General features: G+C 33.2%; 1 protein-coding gene across 2 annotated transcripts; it reads right to left on the reverse strand.

The window, feature by feature from the left end:
* Positions 1-810: 810 nt before the first annotated feature.
* On the reverse strand, positions 811-14,154 carry LOC126668844 (N-terminal acetyltransferase B complex auxiliary subunit NAA25). 2 transcript variants are annotated; one of them, XM_050362052.2, is made up of 19 exons: positions 13,876-14,154; positions 13,620-13,776; positions 13,410-13,528; positions 13,256-13,330; positions 11,401-11,494; positions 11,197-11,315; positions 9,769-9,839; positions 8,420-8,561; positions 8,143-8,318; positions 7,810-8,012; positions 6,729-6,859; positions 6,029-6,105; positions 5,217-5,291; positions 4,888-5,080; positions 3,820-3,939; positions 3,599-3,737; positions 2,789-2,829; positions 2,410-2,652; positions 811-1,893 (listed from the first exon to the last, which is right to left on the reverse strand). In XM_050362052.2, the coding sequence occupies exons 1-19, from the start codon at positions 14,020-14,022 to the stop codon at positions 1,189-1,191; spliced, it is 3,027 nt and encodes a 1,008-aa protein (XP_050218009.1). In that variant the 5' UTR covers positions 14,023-14,154; the 3' UTR covers positions 811-1,188. The 2 variants fall into 2 exon arrangements, with proteins under 2 accessions (XP_050218009.1, XP_050218010.1); XM_050362053.1 differs by lacking the exons at positions 13,410-13,528; positions 13,620-13,776; positions 13,876-14,154 and having other exon boundaries at positions 11,197-11,283.
* Between the last annotated feature and the right edge of the window lie 1,908 nt (positions 14,155-16,062).

Genomic DNA, 16,062 nt, shown 5'->3' on the forward strand with positions numbered 1-16,062 from the left:
AGTCAAAATTCAAAAAAATAAATCAAAAAAATAAAAAAAATTAAATTTTAATATGTGATAAATATTAAGTGCATGAAATAATAGTGAAAAAAAATTAAAAATGATGATGTTGGAAATGTTGGAAATAAAAGTTAATATAAAAAGTAATTTTTTTTTCAAATAGTAGTATAAAAAAATTGATATGAAATGTAAAGAGTTAGAAGAGGTAGTAAAAAAGTAAAGGCCTAATTATTTAAAAAAATTCCCACCTTATAACATTTATTCGTTTATACCCTGACTTAGGAAAAAGTTTATTTTAACCTTTTTTTGATTTTTCATTTTTGTCTCTACCCTAAAGAGCTAATTTGACCTCTTTTCGTTTGAAAAAATATTCAAAATGATCCTTTATATTTAGCTTATATTTTAATTAAACATTAATATTATTAATCATTTATAATCTTTTCATCATTTAATTAATTTAATTGTCAAAAATTTCAATTTTAGGGTAGAGATGAAAACGAAAAATCAAAAAAACAGTACAAATGAACTTTTTCCTACGTGAGGGTATAAACAAAAAAATGTTACGAGGTGGGAGTTTTTTAAGTAATTAGGCCAAAAGTAAATGTTGGAGAAAAAAGTATTTCATATAAAACTCTACTATTTATAGTAAATCATTGAGTAACTCACCTACTTCGACGAAAAAAATACTCACCCTACTACAAAACAATTATTTAATAGAGAACAAATTAAATACTTGCACTCTGTTTATTAACAATCAACCAAATAATACATCACACCCTACTACAAAACAATTATTTAATAGAGAACAAATTAAATACTTGCACTCTGTTTATTAACAATCAACCAAATAATACATTGATGCATTGTTACAATAAATCACTCGAGGAACAAAATTAGAAACCTGTGCGAGTCCACAAGAATTCCAAACAATCTTCTCTACACTACATCAAGCTAACTCTTGCACAAAAATTTCCATTACTGCTTAAAGAGAAGCAGCTACTGCCAGAGACAAAGCTGGCATGAAAATCTGCAGATAAAAAAATCACTAAGAAAAGGGAAACAGGACAAAATTTGAAACATCCATCCCCTAGACACGAAGACTACAATAATAGCAAACCAGATAAATGCCGCGCTCGCGTAACAAGAAATACAGGAAGAGACCTTGATTTCATCTTGCAATATATCTCTTCAGACTTGAGCAATCTGATGTTTCAATTTGTGCAACAACTTGATTTTGGATTCACAAATACGCAGAAACTCGGATAATACTGTAGAGTTACCTATCACTATCTTCCTTGCAACATCAACAGGACTCCATAAATTTAATGCTTGGGAGATGCGGCTGCCAAGCTGAACCTCGTCAATTGATGAGGTAAACTTCTCCAGAAGGTGGAAAACCTGACCAGGCCCTTCATCCTGTTCCTTTTTCCCAAGAGAGGAGAGTATATTATCCACAACCTCATCCTCTGCTTTGTTAATCTGTTCCTGTATCCACTTTGCAACCTCTTCAACTATGCCCGCCGAAGAATTTATTGAATCTTGAATTATACCGCAAAGTAGTGAGGTTGAATGCTCTGTAGGCCCACTTTTCTTCTTCTTCTTTCCAGAAGGAAGTGATGCTCGGACACAGGACTGCAGTACAAGACCATGCCAAGCCAATGGTTCCGTAATCAATTGAACTAAAACTGGAAGATCACCCCTTGGCGAGCTAATAAGAGACCCCATTGATCTGGTCTTCTCTAAAATATACATCGCCAGTAAAGTATCCACATTATGCCAAATACCACGCCCCCCTCGATCGTCATCAGGATGTGAGAGCTCATGGGAATTCAAGTTCCAGGCATTCAAGAACACAGAAAAGTTAAGCCAGTCAATCGTGTCTGAGCCAAAAGCCTGCATCAAGGGCAAGCATTGCATCAGAGGAAGGATAACTAAATTTTGCAATTTTAGTTTAGCAAATTTTTAAATTGAACACTGAATTTGTTAATACAATCTGTCTAGTTAGCAAAAGACCATACTCCAATGAAGTGCACATCTTGTTCACAAAAATGGCATACATTTACCAAAAGCAATAAATATCATTTTCCAGGTGCAACTTTATATCTACAAGGTACCATTTCAGTTACATCTTACTATACTAACTACAAAAATTATAGTACCTAAAGAATTCTCGAGTTTAACCCATCTTCGCACCTCAAAAAAATTCTCGAATTGCATGTGCACAAAAATACAGTTCAAGCTTCATGTGGAAATAGGTACAAACCAGCACAAATTACATTTGTCTTGTTATAGATGAATAATAAAAAAAGCATAATCAATGAACATATCATAAAGCATCAGTCGCACTGAATTCAACAAAGATCAAGTGCAGAAAACCAAATATGCATAAAGTGAATAGATTGGTTATACCTCAGATGATTTTAGGCCAGTAGAAGCTCCCATAACCACTTCTATTGCATCAGTTAAAGAGTACCCCAGCATCTTTGCATAACGCTCAAGCAAAAACTTCAACTCTGAGGAGATTTTAGACTCAGATATAGACCCATTCTCCTTATACGATACTGTGGTACTTTGGATAGACAAATAGATCATTCGAGGGAGAAGAGACTTCTTTTCAATAACTCTTCTCACATTCTCTTCTCGTTCTTTTGTCTATATTATGATGGATGATGAAATGAACATAAGCATTAGAAAGACATAAAACCTATAAAATATTGCAGTATCTGCAAAAATATATATATATATATATATATATATATATATATATATGTAGAGAGGCACTTCATACCATGTTCTCTTTAGGGTAATAGGAAATTCCTTCAAATGGACCTAGGAAAGATAAATACCAACAAAAAGGTGAACAGAACATCAAAGAGAAATCATCAGGAAATAAGACAACAAAGCCCCCAACCATTACAACACCAGTGCTGCTGAAGATAAACATAAGCTACCAAAATCATAAACTGAATTGGAGTTTCACCCAAAAGAAAAAGTGAACGCAAAGAGTAATAACAAGTGAAAAGGACAGAGACACTTCCCAACAAAGTATACTCTCATTCATCTTAAGAAAAATTATAAGGTCCACCTTATACTTCAAAAAAGCAACTGAAACTATCTGAATCCTCCCACAATTGGCAGAACAGTAAAAGAAGATGTGGGATATTAATAAAGCCAGGAACACTTGAAAACTGTTAATTCTGAACGCTATATATTGGAGCTTTTCCTTACCAAAATACAGCTATTCAGACATTGAACAAGATTTCATCCAAATATCTTTACCAACAACATGCTTGTACATGATTAAGGTACTAAGACCTGAAAGAAATATGCAAGTAATGCCATTAGATAAACTATGGCATCCAACTTACAGGAAAAGAAACTTTTAACAACGTTTTCACTTTTAGTTAACTCTATGTTTTAAAAAAAAGGAACTGCAGCTACAGCAGCTACTGAAATATCAATTGAATTGGAAGACCATGAAGTAATCAAGCATCCTATATTTCCCATTGAACACAATATGCTACCAAATGAACTTGTCCCTTGCCAAGGAATTGTAATTAATCAACGCAATTTAAAGTAAGGTGCAGCAAATGCTAACCTAAAAGATAATTCTTTTCTGGAGCCGGAGTCCACCACGGCCGTGTTTGAAAATCTTCATTGAAGGTTAAATTTTTTGATCTGATCTCATTTGAAAGCTCTACAAAGTAAATCCCAGAATCCAGGCTATCAAGAATTCCCTGGAAGGGAGAATACTCGCATTGGTCATCAAATACATAAAAGAACGGCCATTTAATGTTTTGAGGGAGGAAAAATAAGTACCTCTTCTTCTTCAATGTTATCAGCTCTTTGCTTTAGCTGTAATATCGATGTCTCAACTTTTGCATTTAGATACTGATTGGATCGTTGCAATCGTTCTTTAAACTGCACAAACTCAATTACCTGACACAAGCCACACAATTTGCTTCGTTACACAGATATATGCATCATAATGTAATGCTCAATCTCAAAATATATAACTACTCCCATAAAGAGTGAAAGATGTACAAACAATTTATGTAAATAATGGGCTATAATGAAATGAAGACGGTAATCAAACAAACAATCAAAAAAAATTAAATTATTTAAAAATAGTTGAAAATAAAATTATGATATCAAGTTACTGGCATCAATTTTTTATGATACATGCGCATAGACACAAGAAGCATCAAGCAACATTTCATATACCTTTGGAAATAAAACTCTGATATGTTCACGGATCATATATAGAAGTTAGAGCAAATTACGTTGGGGTCCTTGAGGTATAGCATAATTAACAGTTTGGTACCTCTTGCTTCAAAAGTCTATTTAATGGTCCTTTAGTTTTAATTCCATTAACTGAGAGACCCTTCCGTTAATTTGAGGGAGTAAATCGTTTAAAGAAACTAAAATTGAGGTACCAAATCGTTTAAAAGTAAGGTAGCATAATTAACAGTTTGGTATCTCTTGTTTCAAAAGTCTGGTCCTTTAGTTTTAATCCCGTTAACTGAGAGACTCTTCCGTTAATTTGAGAGACTAAATCGTTTAACGGAACTAAAACTGAGGTACCAAATCGTTTAAAAGTGAGGTACCAAATCATTTAATAAAATTAAAAATGAGGGACCAAATCGTTCACGAAATTAAAGGTGGGGTACCGAATCATTTGAAAGCAAATGTTGAAATTAACGGAGGAGCCTAATAGTAAACAGAATTGGAACTGAGGGACCATTAAGTAGACTTTTCATGAGGTATCAAACTGTTAATTATGATATACCTCAGGGACCTCAAAGTAATTTGTTCCAGAAGTTACTAGCATCATTTTTTTATGATACATGCAGAGACACAAGAAGCATCAAGCAACATTTCAAATACCTTTGAATAATTTCTATGGCGATATGCTAAAAATGTAAGATCTGCAGATTCCCTGAAGTGGTCATCCATAAATCTCAGATAATCTTGTAGCAGATTACTTGAATCAACCCACAGAGGAGATGGCAACATATGGGGAAGAATATGGTGTGAAATAGTTTCCGTTAATATATTCTTCACGTCCATTGATTTATACCTAAACAGAATGGAAAATTCAAAGAGTTGACTGATTTAAAACAAAGCAGAAACTGAAGTGTTAAATTTAGGGAGAGGCAACAATAAGATCACTATTAACTACTTAGATTAAAGACATACTAAATCAACTAATTTACCTTTCATAAGCTAATGAGACAGCACCTAAGTGCGAGTACAAGTGCAGCAATAATATTTTGTATTGCCATACAAATCTGCCAAATATGACAAAAATCACAAAGTTAGCTTTCAAAATGTAAGTACTTCCTGCAAAGCTGTAATGTCCTACGACTGCTGCATTCAGTTCTTTCTACTGATCTCAGTTCTCATGCTAACCATTTAAAAGATAACATGACAAATTCAAACCTTGAGGGTTTTAAAATATAAGTATTGAAATATAACCATGTTATAAATTAGCAAGAGCTCAATTCAAATGGTTTGGTCATGTCCTCTAAGTAAAGATGAGTAAGACTGCAAGAGAATTACTAGTTTAGGATTACTAATTCTAATAGTATTAGAGTTTCATTGAGTCTAAAAATACTAAACTTTGTATTGTTTCATATTCATAGAGAGAGCTAGTAAAATTTCAGCATTATACAACTTTAATTGTGTTGACTCAATTCAGCATTCACCCAAATTCTAAATACAATTGCCTTGGACCTCTTTTAGTGTGATTGCCTGAATAACTGCACAAGACAACTAATAATTTCAAGTAGCCAGTATCTAGGATCTACTCATTCCTTTTGGCAACAAAAAGTTGCGAGGACTTCCCATTGTTAACAACAGGTAACTTCTATAGCCTCCCTAGTGAACAACAGAACAAGGCTACATAAATAATACATCTTTGAACAATAACAAAATAATCACAAAGCTCAAAAGCTGCTATATGAATGGTTGACATTCCACTAAACCATCATTAAAGAAGCAAAAGCAAAAGAATATCTCCACTTACCGTCGGATAGTCAGCCCAAACTCCAAAACCATAATTGCCTCCATGAAGTAGCCGAAATGCCCTGTCCGCCAGAATAACTGAACAAAAGGAAAGAAAATCAATATACAAATAGAAGAGCTAATTTTTAGTTAGAAGTTGGCCTTACAGTTTCCATCTGAGTAGAAGAATTTACTAACCTATGTAATGAATTCATTTAATAAAAACTAAAAATAGTATACCACAGAACAAGCGCCAACTCAAAATGTAGCACAGCCTAGATAAGCACTACACCTACCCTCGATCTTTATCATTCATCATCAATTATCATTATTCTTCATCATTTAACATCAATTACTTTTCATTGTCTGATATCACTTTCTCAAGCATGTTCATTTCTATTTGAATCAATTCCCAAATACAGTATCCTTCCTGGCCTTCTCCCACACTAAGATGCTGCAACAATTACAAGTACTGAATTTTAGTTGTCATACAGTAACTACCTAACATCACCTGACCTAACTGAACATACTTAGAAGTCAAAAGTCTTGACAAGAAGCAGGTCAGACTTAAGGAGCCAATGCCAGGCAGAATTTCAGTGAGGAACCCCTAAAGACCATCTACAATCAATGAGTCAATCTATAAAAATGGTCTCACCTCAAGCATTGAAACCACAAATATGTACATTGATATTAACCATTGCCCATTACACCAAATGTCATACCTGAACCAATACATTGCATATCATAGATAGCAGCTCTTCTCCATGCATACTCTCTTGTGGATCCAAGTCCTTCGCAAGTGGAATACTTTTCCAAAAAATCTCCACCATTTGTCTAGCAAAACCCTCAAGTTCTGTGCAAGAGAACCAAATCATTCACATACATCTCATGTTCATTCTATTTCTTTTATGCTTAATTGGTGAAAACATAAAACAAGCACTAGAAAGAAAAAATAATAAAGGAATTAAGAAGTGAACTGAATAAGGATTTAGAAGAAAATGAGAATGCTTTGAAGCACCGACACAGCACAGATCACAGATACGGGACAATGCAGAGGCAGATAGCTTGACACAACTAATCTCAAAAATTTGAAAATGAGACAATAGGGACACCTGACATCCTAATTAAAAGTACATAGATGTATTAAATTTAATTTAAAAAGAAATTGTTTAAATTAATGAAACAAAATAAATGGTAAGAAATATATTTAGTTTAATTTCAATAAAAGTACTATATACCTTGTCAAAATATATTTAAAACAAAAATTCAAAGTAACTTAGCCCCATTGCAGTGTCTTAAAATCTCTTAATTTAGTCAAAGATCTTCAGCAATTGAGTATAAGCATTCAATGATACAAAATAATGGACTAAAAATATTAAAATTTGATTTATAGAATGCCACAAATTAAAGGGACTTTAATTACTATTTGAACTGATTTTAAAATTTCAAATCAGCCCCCTGCTGTATACAAGAAATGTTCACTAAATAAAAGATTATCAAAGTCCAACTACAGAAACGTGTCGTACACATGTCCTTATGGAATACATGTGCATCCTAGATCATGTCGGCATATGACAGTAAATACTTCCTGAATAACACCCACATATAAAAAAATAATAGATACATTTGATGGCTAATCACTCTTCTAAGGTAATTTTCCACTTAAATTATAATGGCACAAAGCCAGGCATCAAATAGATGAGAACAATTTATAGGAAGGATGTCATGCATTGGATGTGTGACAGTCCATAAAAGTGAACAGGTGCCTGCACTCGTGCAAATGTATGTAAGAAAGAAACGCACCAACAACTGGAAGCTTGTCTATATTTCCAACCAACAGTTGTATTTTGAATACTGTTATTGACTGCCCAAGCACCTTAGCTGGGATTGTTGAAAGGGTATTGGAACATTTTGTAAGCTTCTCAACAAATTCCATCCTTTTCTCCGTAGTTAAGATTAGAAGGAACACCTCAACATCAGAAGTGAAGCAGGCCAAGTGACCAAACCTGTACCCAGAGAATGGAAAACCCTAATGTGATATGGTTCAATCACTAGAATGAACAAAAGAAGATATATTAAGTATAAGCAACTTGCATTTTCAATAATTAAATAAAGTTTTATGCTGCTTTTACATACTTGTAAAAATATTGCATTAGAGCCTCCATTATCTCATCATCATTAGCTTTTCCATATAAGTGCCGCCTCCTTTCAATTTCAAGAATTGCCAAGTGTGGACACCTAACAAAACCGTTATTGGCATCCACCAGTAGCTTTTGCACAAAAATTGACGCATCTGATAAACGAGAATCAAACTGCATATCCAAATTACACCTATCAAACTCTGCTTCAAAAGATTGTATTGTATGAAGGAAATACAGCAATGGCTATCGAGTTCAAAGATTTAAACATGCACCACATCATCTGCTAAATGAGAGACTTTGCAGTCCAAAAATTTAGGGTAATGAACTGGATTATTATCTGCTCCACTACTCCAGCTGCTGTCATCCTCCAGCATACAGCCTAGATAATGCAGGAAACACTCCCAATCGTCAGGGCTGCCATAAAAAAGGAACAACATTAACAGCAATAAAATAATTGCAAAATTAGAAAAATGAAAAGATACAAGAACCTAAAGGAGACAAGGAATAATGATCTCAATTACAAACTCTAAGCATGAGATCTCAAATTATTTTTATGAATGAAACTTGAGTAAAGACCGGTATGCCTATTCAAGCGCTCAGCGTAAGACATAAGACTTAAATTCATCTACCATAAGAACTGAAAAAATACGGAAGAAAATCTGGAAAAATCAGGCTTGTGAATTAAGAGAAAGCAATCACAATTATCATTTATGGCAATCACTTATAATCTCATAATCCAAAATAAATATTTTTCTTAACAACCTCAACATAAAACAGAAAACTGATACTACAACGATCAAAGAAATTAGATATAGATTGAAAATGAAAATTTAAATTTAAATTTCAGAACATACATAATAAGCAAACAAAACAACAAATGTATTCTATAACTTCATTTCAAAAAATAGCACAGCAGTGCATGTTTCATAATTATACAATTGACTTCTTACTTTTCTAAAAGTGAATTATATGTATTTAACTTTAGTCTATCTGTTAGGATACTAATCATCTATATATTTTTAATCACCTTGTTGAACTTTTATAAGGCACAGTATTGAATCCCTAACAATTTAGGATAAGAGCTAAGAAATTGATACATTCTAAAGGAGATCGATAAAGTTGAATTCATTTGAACAGCTGAAGTATAGAAAATTTTCACAATGTGGCTTTGAGGATAAAGCATGGAAATTAAATTACTGTAAAAATAGAATTTTTTTAAGGGGTTGAAAAAAGGAAACATTCAAGGGTACATCTTTTTTCAAGTGCCATGGATAATTGATCCATACAAGGCCAAGGATTATAAAGTCATTTGATGAGAAGTTAAATTTCAACCCATATCAAAAATTCAGTATCAAGTCAGTATACCAGACTTCAAAAGGCTTATCATTTTTCATTTTTGGTTATTATCATGACAGAAAATCTGATCTTCAGATATTGTCTATTGGTTGCAAAATCTGGTCTCTCTATCAAAATTTATTTCAATGTTAATAACGTTATCTGAAGATAACAATTAGAGCTAACTACATAATTATATGCTCAAGATGCCTACAAATGAATTACGAAAATATTCAACGTTGAAGTCATATATAGAAGTAATAAAACTGCTCAGTTGCAAGCATACCATAATTCTAAAATGTTTTGATAAACACTGGCTCCAGCAGCATAGTCACCTGACTGAGCAAGCAGCCTACCCTGTCAACTTAAAGTCAAAGAGTACAGGTTGATAAGGAAACTTAAAAGTAATAGAAATTACAATAAAATCAAATAATACCCAACCTATCAAAAAATATAATACATGTTCAGAAGCCACTACCACAAGACAAGACAATGACAAATTTAAAGGTTTCATATAAATCCTTCAGAAAAATTTAATTTGCAACATAAGGGGTCGGTTTCATTATGTCATAAATGACGTTACAGTTTCACAATATACGCCTCTTAACACAGCCAAAGAATACAGTACCATTTTAGGTTATTGAATTAAAAAGGTATTTTCTAGCCCTCTAATTATAAGACTCTGTACATTCAGGACGTTAGGTGTATATTGGTGAACTACGCAATGGGGCTAAATCCCAAGAAATAAGGGCAGGTATGCATTTAAGTGATGAGAGTCTCAATATGTTTTCAATTTTTAGGTAGTACTATTTGAAAACATAAATACAGAAGTTCATTGTAACGTCATTATAACAAACTGTAAAGACAAAGAGGCAACTTCAGTTGATATTAGAACAAACCATCTTATTGTCATATTCCTCTTCTTATGAATTAATGCTTTGCATTGCCATCTTTTACCAATAATCGAAGTAACATCAAAAGGTTAAAAATCAAGTCATGAATGCATAACATAAGAAGAGAAAGAATAGAGAAAAATCTGAGAAAGTAAAGGCATTGAGTTACAAGAAGAGAATGACAAGTAGAAGAGAAAGCCTGAGTGAATCACAATAGAGAATGATACCCTGGATTTAGGTTTTTTATAGAGGAAGCATTGAGAGAGACGATGTCCCGTTTTGGGACTGCTTTCATTTGGCCCCCATTATTAAAAAAAAGGGTTGTTTAGCCCCTATTAACTTTAGAACTGATTTCTCCCGTTAATTTTTTTACAAGTAATACAATTGAAGGTCTTTCCTTCCAAATCAAAGCTTGGTTGTAAAGAAATTTTTATCAGCTTCAACAATCTTAGTGGTATTTCTTAATTTTTCCAAATTATATCCTCCTTTATGAACCTAACTTGTCCACTGCTCAAAGCTTAGTCCAATCATATGTTTTGGTTATAATCTCGTATGCCCTATTCTCTACCAGAATTCTGATTTATTGGCAAACTTTTAAAAAAAGGTAAAGCCAACAGACATATAAAAACGGACGCATTCTTTCCCTAAAGAGATTGGATAAAAGTAAGACAGATAAGAATCCCAAACCCAAAACTAATAACAGACAGTTTGAAAACTGAGTCAATTCGGCAATGCAATATCTTTAATTATTAGCAAAATCTTTTGCAACAAAAATCATTAATAAAAATAAAAACAACAATGAATAAAGCTTTAGAAAATACCTGCACGCGTAGTTTATCAACTTCAATAACTAGAAGTGGTCCTAATTTCCCAGAAAGGATTTCCAATGCGTCGCCATACTTTGCTTGCTGTTCCAATATGGAGATATAGACAATAAGAGCTGCATGAGATTGCAGGCCTTTAGTAAGGAACTGAACAGCATACACAAAAAATTACATGGAAATTGGCAAGATGGAAAAAGGCACCTTCAGGTTCATGCAAGCTGTGGGAAGCAACATGCTTCTTAAGTAAGCCTTCAGCTAAGAGTAACAATTTCTCTCCCCCATTCCCGCAAAATACCTATCACGAGTCAAAGCAACAAAATAAAAACAAGAAAAATAACATACATTCCAGCAGGAAAAAAGAATTGTCATCAACAGACAAACATACTAAAGTCCGTTGGGAACAACTAACAAAGTGCATAAAATTTGTAGAGAAAGCATGTCGATTTCTGAAATTTATGAAAACAATGGAGATAGTCCCGTGTTATTCTGGATCAGGCATCCTAATGAAATATCCCAAAAACAATAGCCAAAATATTCAGATTCACAAAGAAGAGGAAGGGTTAGAACTTAGAGCTGAAAACTATTTTTAGAAGCATAATGACAATAAGATAGCAAAAATTTACAGATAAAAGCATTCCAAACCTTCTCAATTAAAAACACATAAATACATTGGAACACCAAACTTTTGTATCAAAGAATTACTAATGGATGACAAAATGCAGTTTCACTATATAAAAGGTAAGCTTTGCTAAGACATCTTCATCTAAAAAAAATATTTTGGAAGGTAAATACAAGAAAGCTGGTGATTTTCTAGTTTGTCAAAATATTATGACACTTTTGAAATCCATGCATCCTTAAAAATTTCTCTGAGCAACTAAGAAACTACTTGATTATCCAGGACTATATATAGATATATACATAACACTAGGTCACTTGCCAAGTCTTTTACATAACAACTTTCTCCTGCGTATTTAAACATGGCCTATAACAAAATATGTAAGTACAAATTGGTTATAGAGGAAATCATATCCACATCATAGATTAAATTATAGATAGCTAACAAATATTAATAAAGTTATGAAGCCATGCGTGAAAAATTCCTCACAACTATTCTAATGAGAGCAATAAGAATCGCCAGGTAAGAGAAATAAAACCAAACTGACTGAAGAAAAACAAGCTGAAATGCACAACAAAACCTAGTGTACATATGAAGTGTATATATCAATAGGTAGAACTGAAATGACAGGTAACTATATTAATCAAAATGGAAGTACAACAGAAAATTCTTTTCATGTAAATCAAGAATTTGATAACATGAATTACAACAGCATTATCTCAACTGAAGGTGCTAACAGCTTGAATGTCTTAAACAATTCAAATCAGCTGAAAAAAGTTCTCCTGGTATCCATATCTTACCAATTCCTGAATTCAAGAATCTAATCCAAACTAAAATAAAGTTCATTTTGCTTTTACAAACTGCTTGCTGAACAAAAAAATAATATATTCATAGACATAATGAAACAGCTTAATTAGCTGCGCCAATCACTCTAATTTGTCTCTTCTGCTAGTTATTATTTCTAATAGTCTTCTGGCAGAGACATCAAGGACAAGCACTCAACCACTTAACTTTTTAGATCCTTTCAACAAAACTATTGCAATGTTTCAAACCTCAAACCAGGTTTGTCTTTACAGCAATTAATACTGCATTGAGATTCGAAAATATTTGATTAAAGATTTTCTTTAAAACATTTCTTCTTTATCAATTCGGAGTTGGCTTTTATGGGAATTAGAGCCAGGTAAGACGCAGATTGTTCAATCTTGAGTGACACAGACCATAATGGGGCTTGTAAAATGACTAAAAAATCTAACATACTGATCATGAAGCCAAAACATTCAGTCTCGGCGCCTCAGTATACAAATCATGCAATCCAAGTTATGTAACAAAAAAACATGTATACATTACCACATGCATTTCAGTTTTTAAAGGGGGGAAACAGCATAGTCAATACAGCAAAAACAATAGGGGGGAATTGAAGCAGGGAAGTAAATTAGAAACCTGTAGCTGAATACTACAAACGGCCCAAAGCAAAAACCTTTCTTCACCAACAAGCTTGTACATTTTGATAGCTGTCTGCAGATAATGACAAATAGCAATTAGTAATTCTTAAGTATTTACTAAATAAACCACAAGGCAAGAAAGAGAAAGCAACCTGCTGCTGCTTGACGAAAGAATATTCTCGTACATAACAGTTGAAAAGCCCCATCATTAATTCCAAATTATTCGGAAATTTTGAACAAGCATACTCATAACAGCTAGTTGCCAAATCCACTGACCAAAAGTCGAAAAACAGTTAAACAACAATGTTACATAGCAAAGCATCATAACAAAATAAATAAAATAAAAGAAGAAGCATACTGACAGTGGTCAAGTCGTTGAAAAACAATCTGCATAGTACTGAGAGTAAGATCATCCACTAACAAGGAATCATTCTTATACAAAAACTCCTTCGCATTTAAACATATTGATAACGCTTCATCGGATTTCCCCATCCTTTCTAAAATCAATGCTTTAAGTGCCTGAAAAATCCAAAGAAAAAGGAGTTCAAATTCAATCATCAAATTCATATAAGATAAAATTTTATTTGAATAAATAATGATAATGAGTGACTATCTTACAAGAGCATAAGGTAAATTAGGGTATTTAGAAAGAAGTGCAGTTGACAATTTGAGCGCGTTCTTAAACTGCCGCGAATCAATCGCATCCCAAATCGGTCGAACCCGCCGCTCCGGTATGCCGCCAGCTAAACCGAATTTTGACGCCATTATTCGTTACTTTTAAATTCCTTTTAAGATTTTATCTGTAAGGGTTTTGGATTTCTACTGATAAAGGTGTTTGCTTGTGTTTTGATTATACAGTACTGTGGAAGTGAAGACTCAGAAAACCTAATCTCGGCGTTTGGTTGCTAGTGTGAGTCTACACGCTGTCCCGAATAAAACCGTCACTTGACTGCAATTTTTATTTTTGGCAAAAGAATCATATATGCCCTCTACGTTTGGCATGAGGATCTAGTTGGCCCTCTATGTTTAGAAAGTTACTAAAACACAGTTAATGTTAAAAAAACTCAATTAAGATTATAACAATGTTTAAAAAAATCGTTCATCCTTATTTAAGCGGAATCTGATATGGCTTATTGAACTTGAGACGGTTTAAATATGCCCTCAATGTTTGGCATGTGGTTCAAGTTTGCCCTTCATGTATGAAACGGTTCAAATATTGCCCAAAAATAATTAATCAATTGCCCTTCATATATAAAAAGGTTCAAAAATACCCTTATGTATACAAAATGCAGATATGCCTTTCGTATATGAAAAAATTCAAATATGTCACTTATGTATAAATAGTAGACCAAATGATCAAAAAAGGTTAAACCTTTATAAAAGTTTTATAAAAATCCAAACTTTTCAATTTTATTCAATTTGCACATGATTTCGTTTCAATTATGTCAAATTACACAATTTTGCTCATGTGGCGCCTATGTGGCGTTGATGTGGCAATGTGCCACACCAGCGCCAAATAAGCAAAATTGTGTAGTTGGATATAATTGAAAAGAAATCATGCGTTTTCCGGATAAATTGGATAAAATTGAAAGATTTGGACTTTTGTGAAACTTTCATAAAAAAATTGGTCTTTTTTAGTCATTTAACCTAAATAGTATTGCAGATACCTATTTTTCGGACAGGTAAAAAGTGATAAGGAACTGAAGCGTCCAATGATGATTTCTAGAGAAATCTGTCCGGGTGACGAGCTTTTGATTTGCTTGCTGGAATCTAAGCAGGCGTAATCTATGCACAGCTGTAAACTTGGAGGATTAAAACGTAATTAGGCGTGAATAGTGATAGGTGTAGAATTACACCTATTTTACTTGTCTATTTTGAGTTATTAATGCCATGTTAATGTCCATTGAAGGTGTTTTATTGCTCATTTTCATGTCGAAGTGTTTCAGGTATATATTGGCAAGAATCAAGCAAATTGGAGCGTAATTGGAGAAATCGAAGTCGGAAGAAGTAGAAAATTATGGCCCAGAGGCTGTTTCGGCTGAAATAAGGAGTGTTTCGGCCGAAACACCCTCGGACGAGACAGGGGCTGATGGTGTCCAGGAGTTCTTCATTTGAGGGTCAGACAGAACAAGCCAACTTCTGACAGAAACGCATTTTTAATGAAAAAACGTGATGAAGGGCTGAAATGACATGTATGGGCATCTCCTTGGTTTATTTTCATTGGTGACTTATTTTAGACTTGTACTAGGATGTAATTTTGTACCCTTTTTGTCCTTGAACTATATAAGGACCCCTTTATTTCCTTTTTAGGGTTATGCACTATTATTAGAATTTGTAGCCCCCATCTTACTTTATCATTCTCAGCTTTTTAAATTACTCTTGTTCTTAGATTACTTTTCAAGCTTTATTGTGGATTGAGGTGGTTATTAGTTAATAGAAGATTATTGTTCTTTTCATCTTGGTTATTCTTATTATCTATTTAATGCTTTGGGTTTCTTCTATTTACAAGGTAATTAATTCTTACACAGTGTTTATTTTTAGTTCTTATTTGTTAATTAATATCATGTTAGTAGTTAGTAGATAAACCCCTTGTTTGGGGGTTGTTAATGAAGTTTGATTGTGATTAGTTGATTAGGGTTTGATTGTGTTGAAGGGTTTGTAATGATTTGTATGCTTAATGCCTAGGATAGATTGATCTCCTAATCCTAGGTTTAAAAGGTTAATTAATTAGGCGAGAGTCATTTAATTACCCGGAATTAGCAAATCACTTAATTAGGGTTTAATCACGCGAGAGCGGTTTAGGGC

The sequence above is a fragment of the Mercurialis annua genome, linkage group LG2 (genome assembly GCF_937616625.2).
Source record: "Mercurialis annua linkage group LG2, ddMerAnnu1.2, whole genome shotgun sequence".
NCBI classification, from domain to species: Eukaryota; Viridiplantae; Streptophyta; class Magnoliopsida; order Malpighiales; family Euphorbiaceae; genus Mercurialis; species Mercurialis annua.

What these genes read in the sequence shown, in the direction of transcription:
- LOC126668844 (XM_050362052.2), bottom strand. Translation starts at nt 14,022, where the DNA reads ATGGCGTCAAAATTCGGTTTAGCTGGCGGCATACCGGAGCGGCGGGTT. An exon ending in TTTGGGCTGACTATCCGACG is followed by an intron (nt 5,292 to 6,028) that starts GTAAGTGGAGAT and finishes CATATTTGGCAG; the next exon opens with ATTTGTATGGCAATACAAAA. An exon ending in ATAACATTGAAGAAGAAGAG is followed by an intron (nt 3,738 to 3,819) that starts GTACTTATTTTT and finishes TCTCCCTTCCAG; the next exon opens with GGAATTCTTGATAGCCTGGA.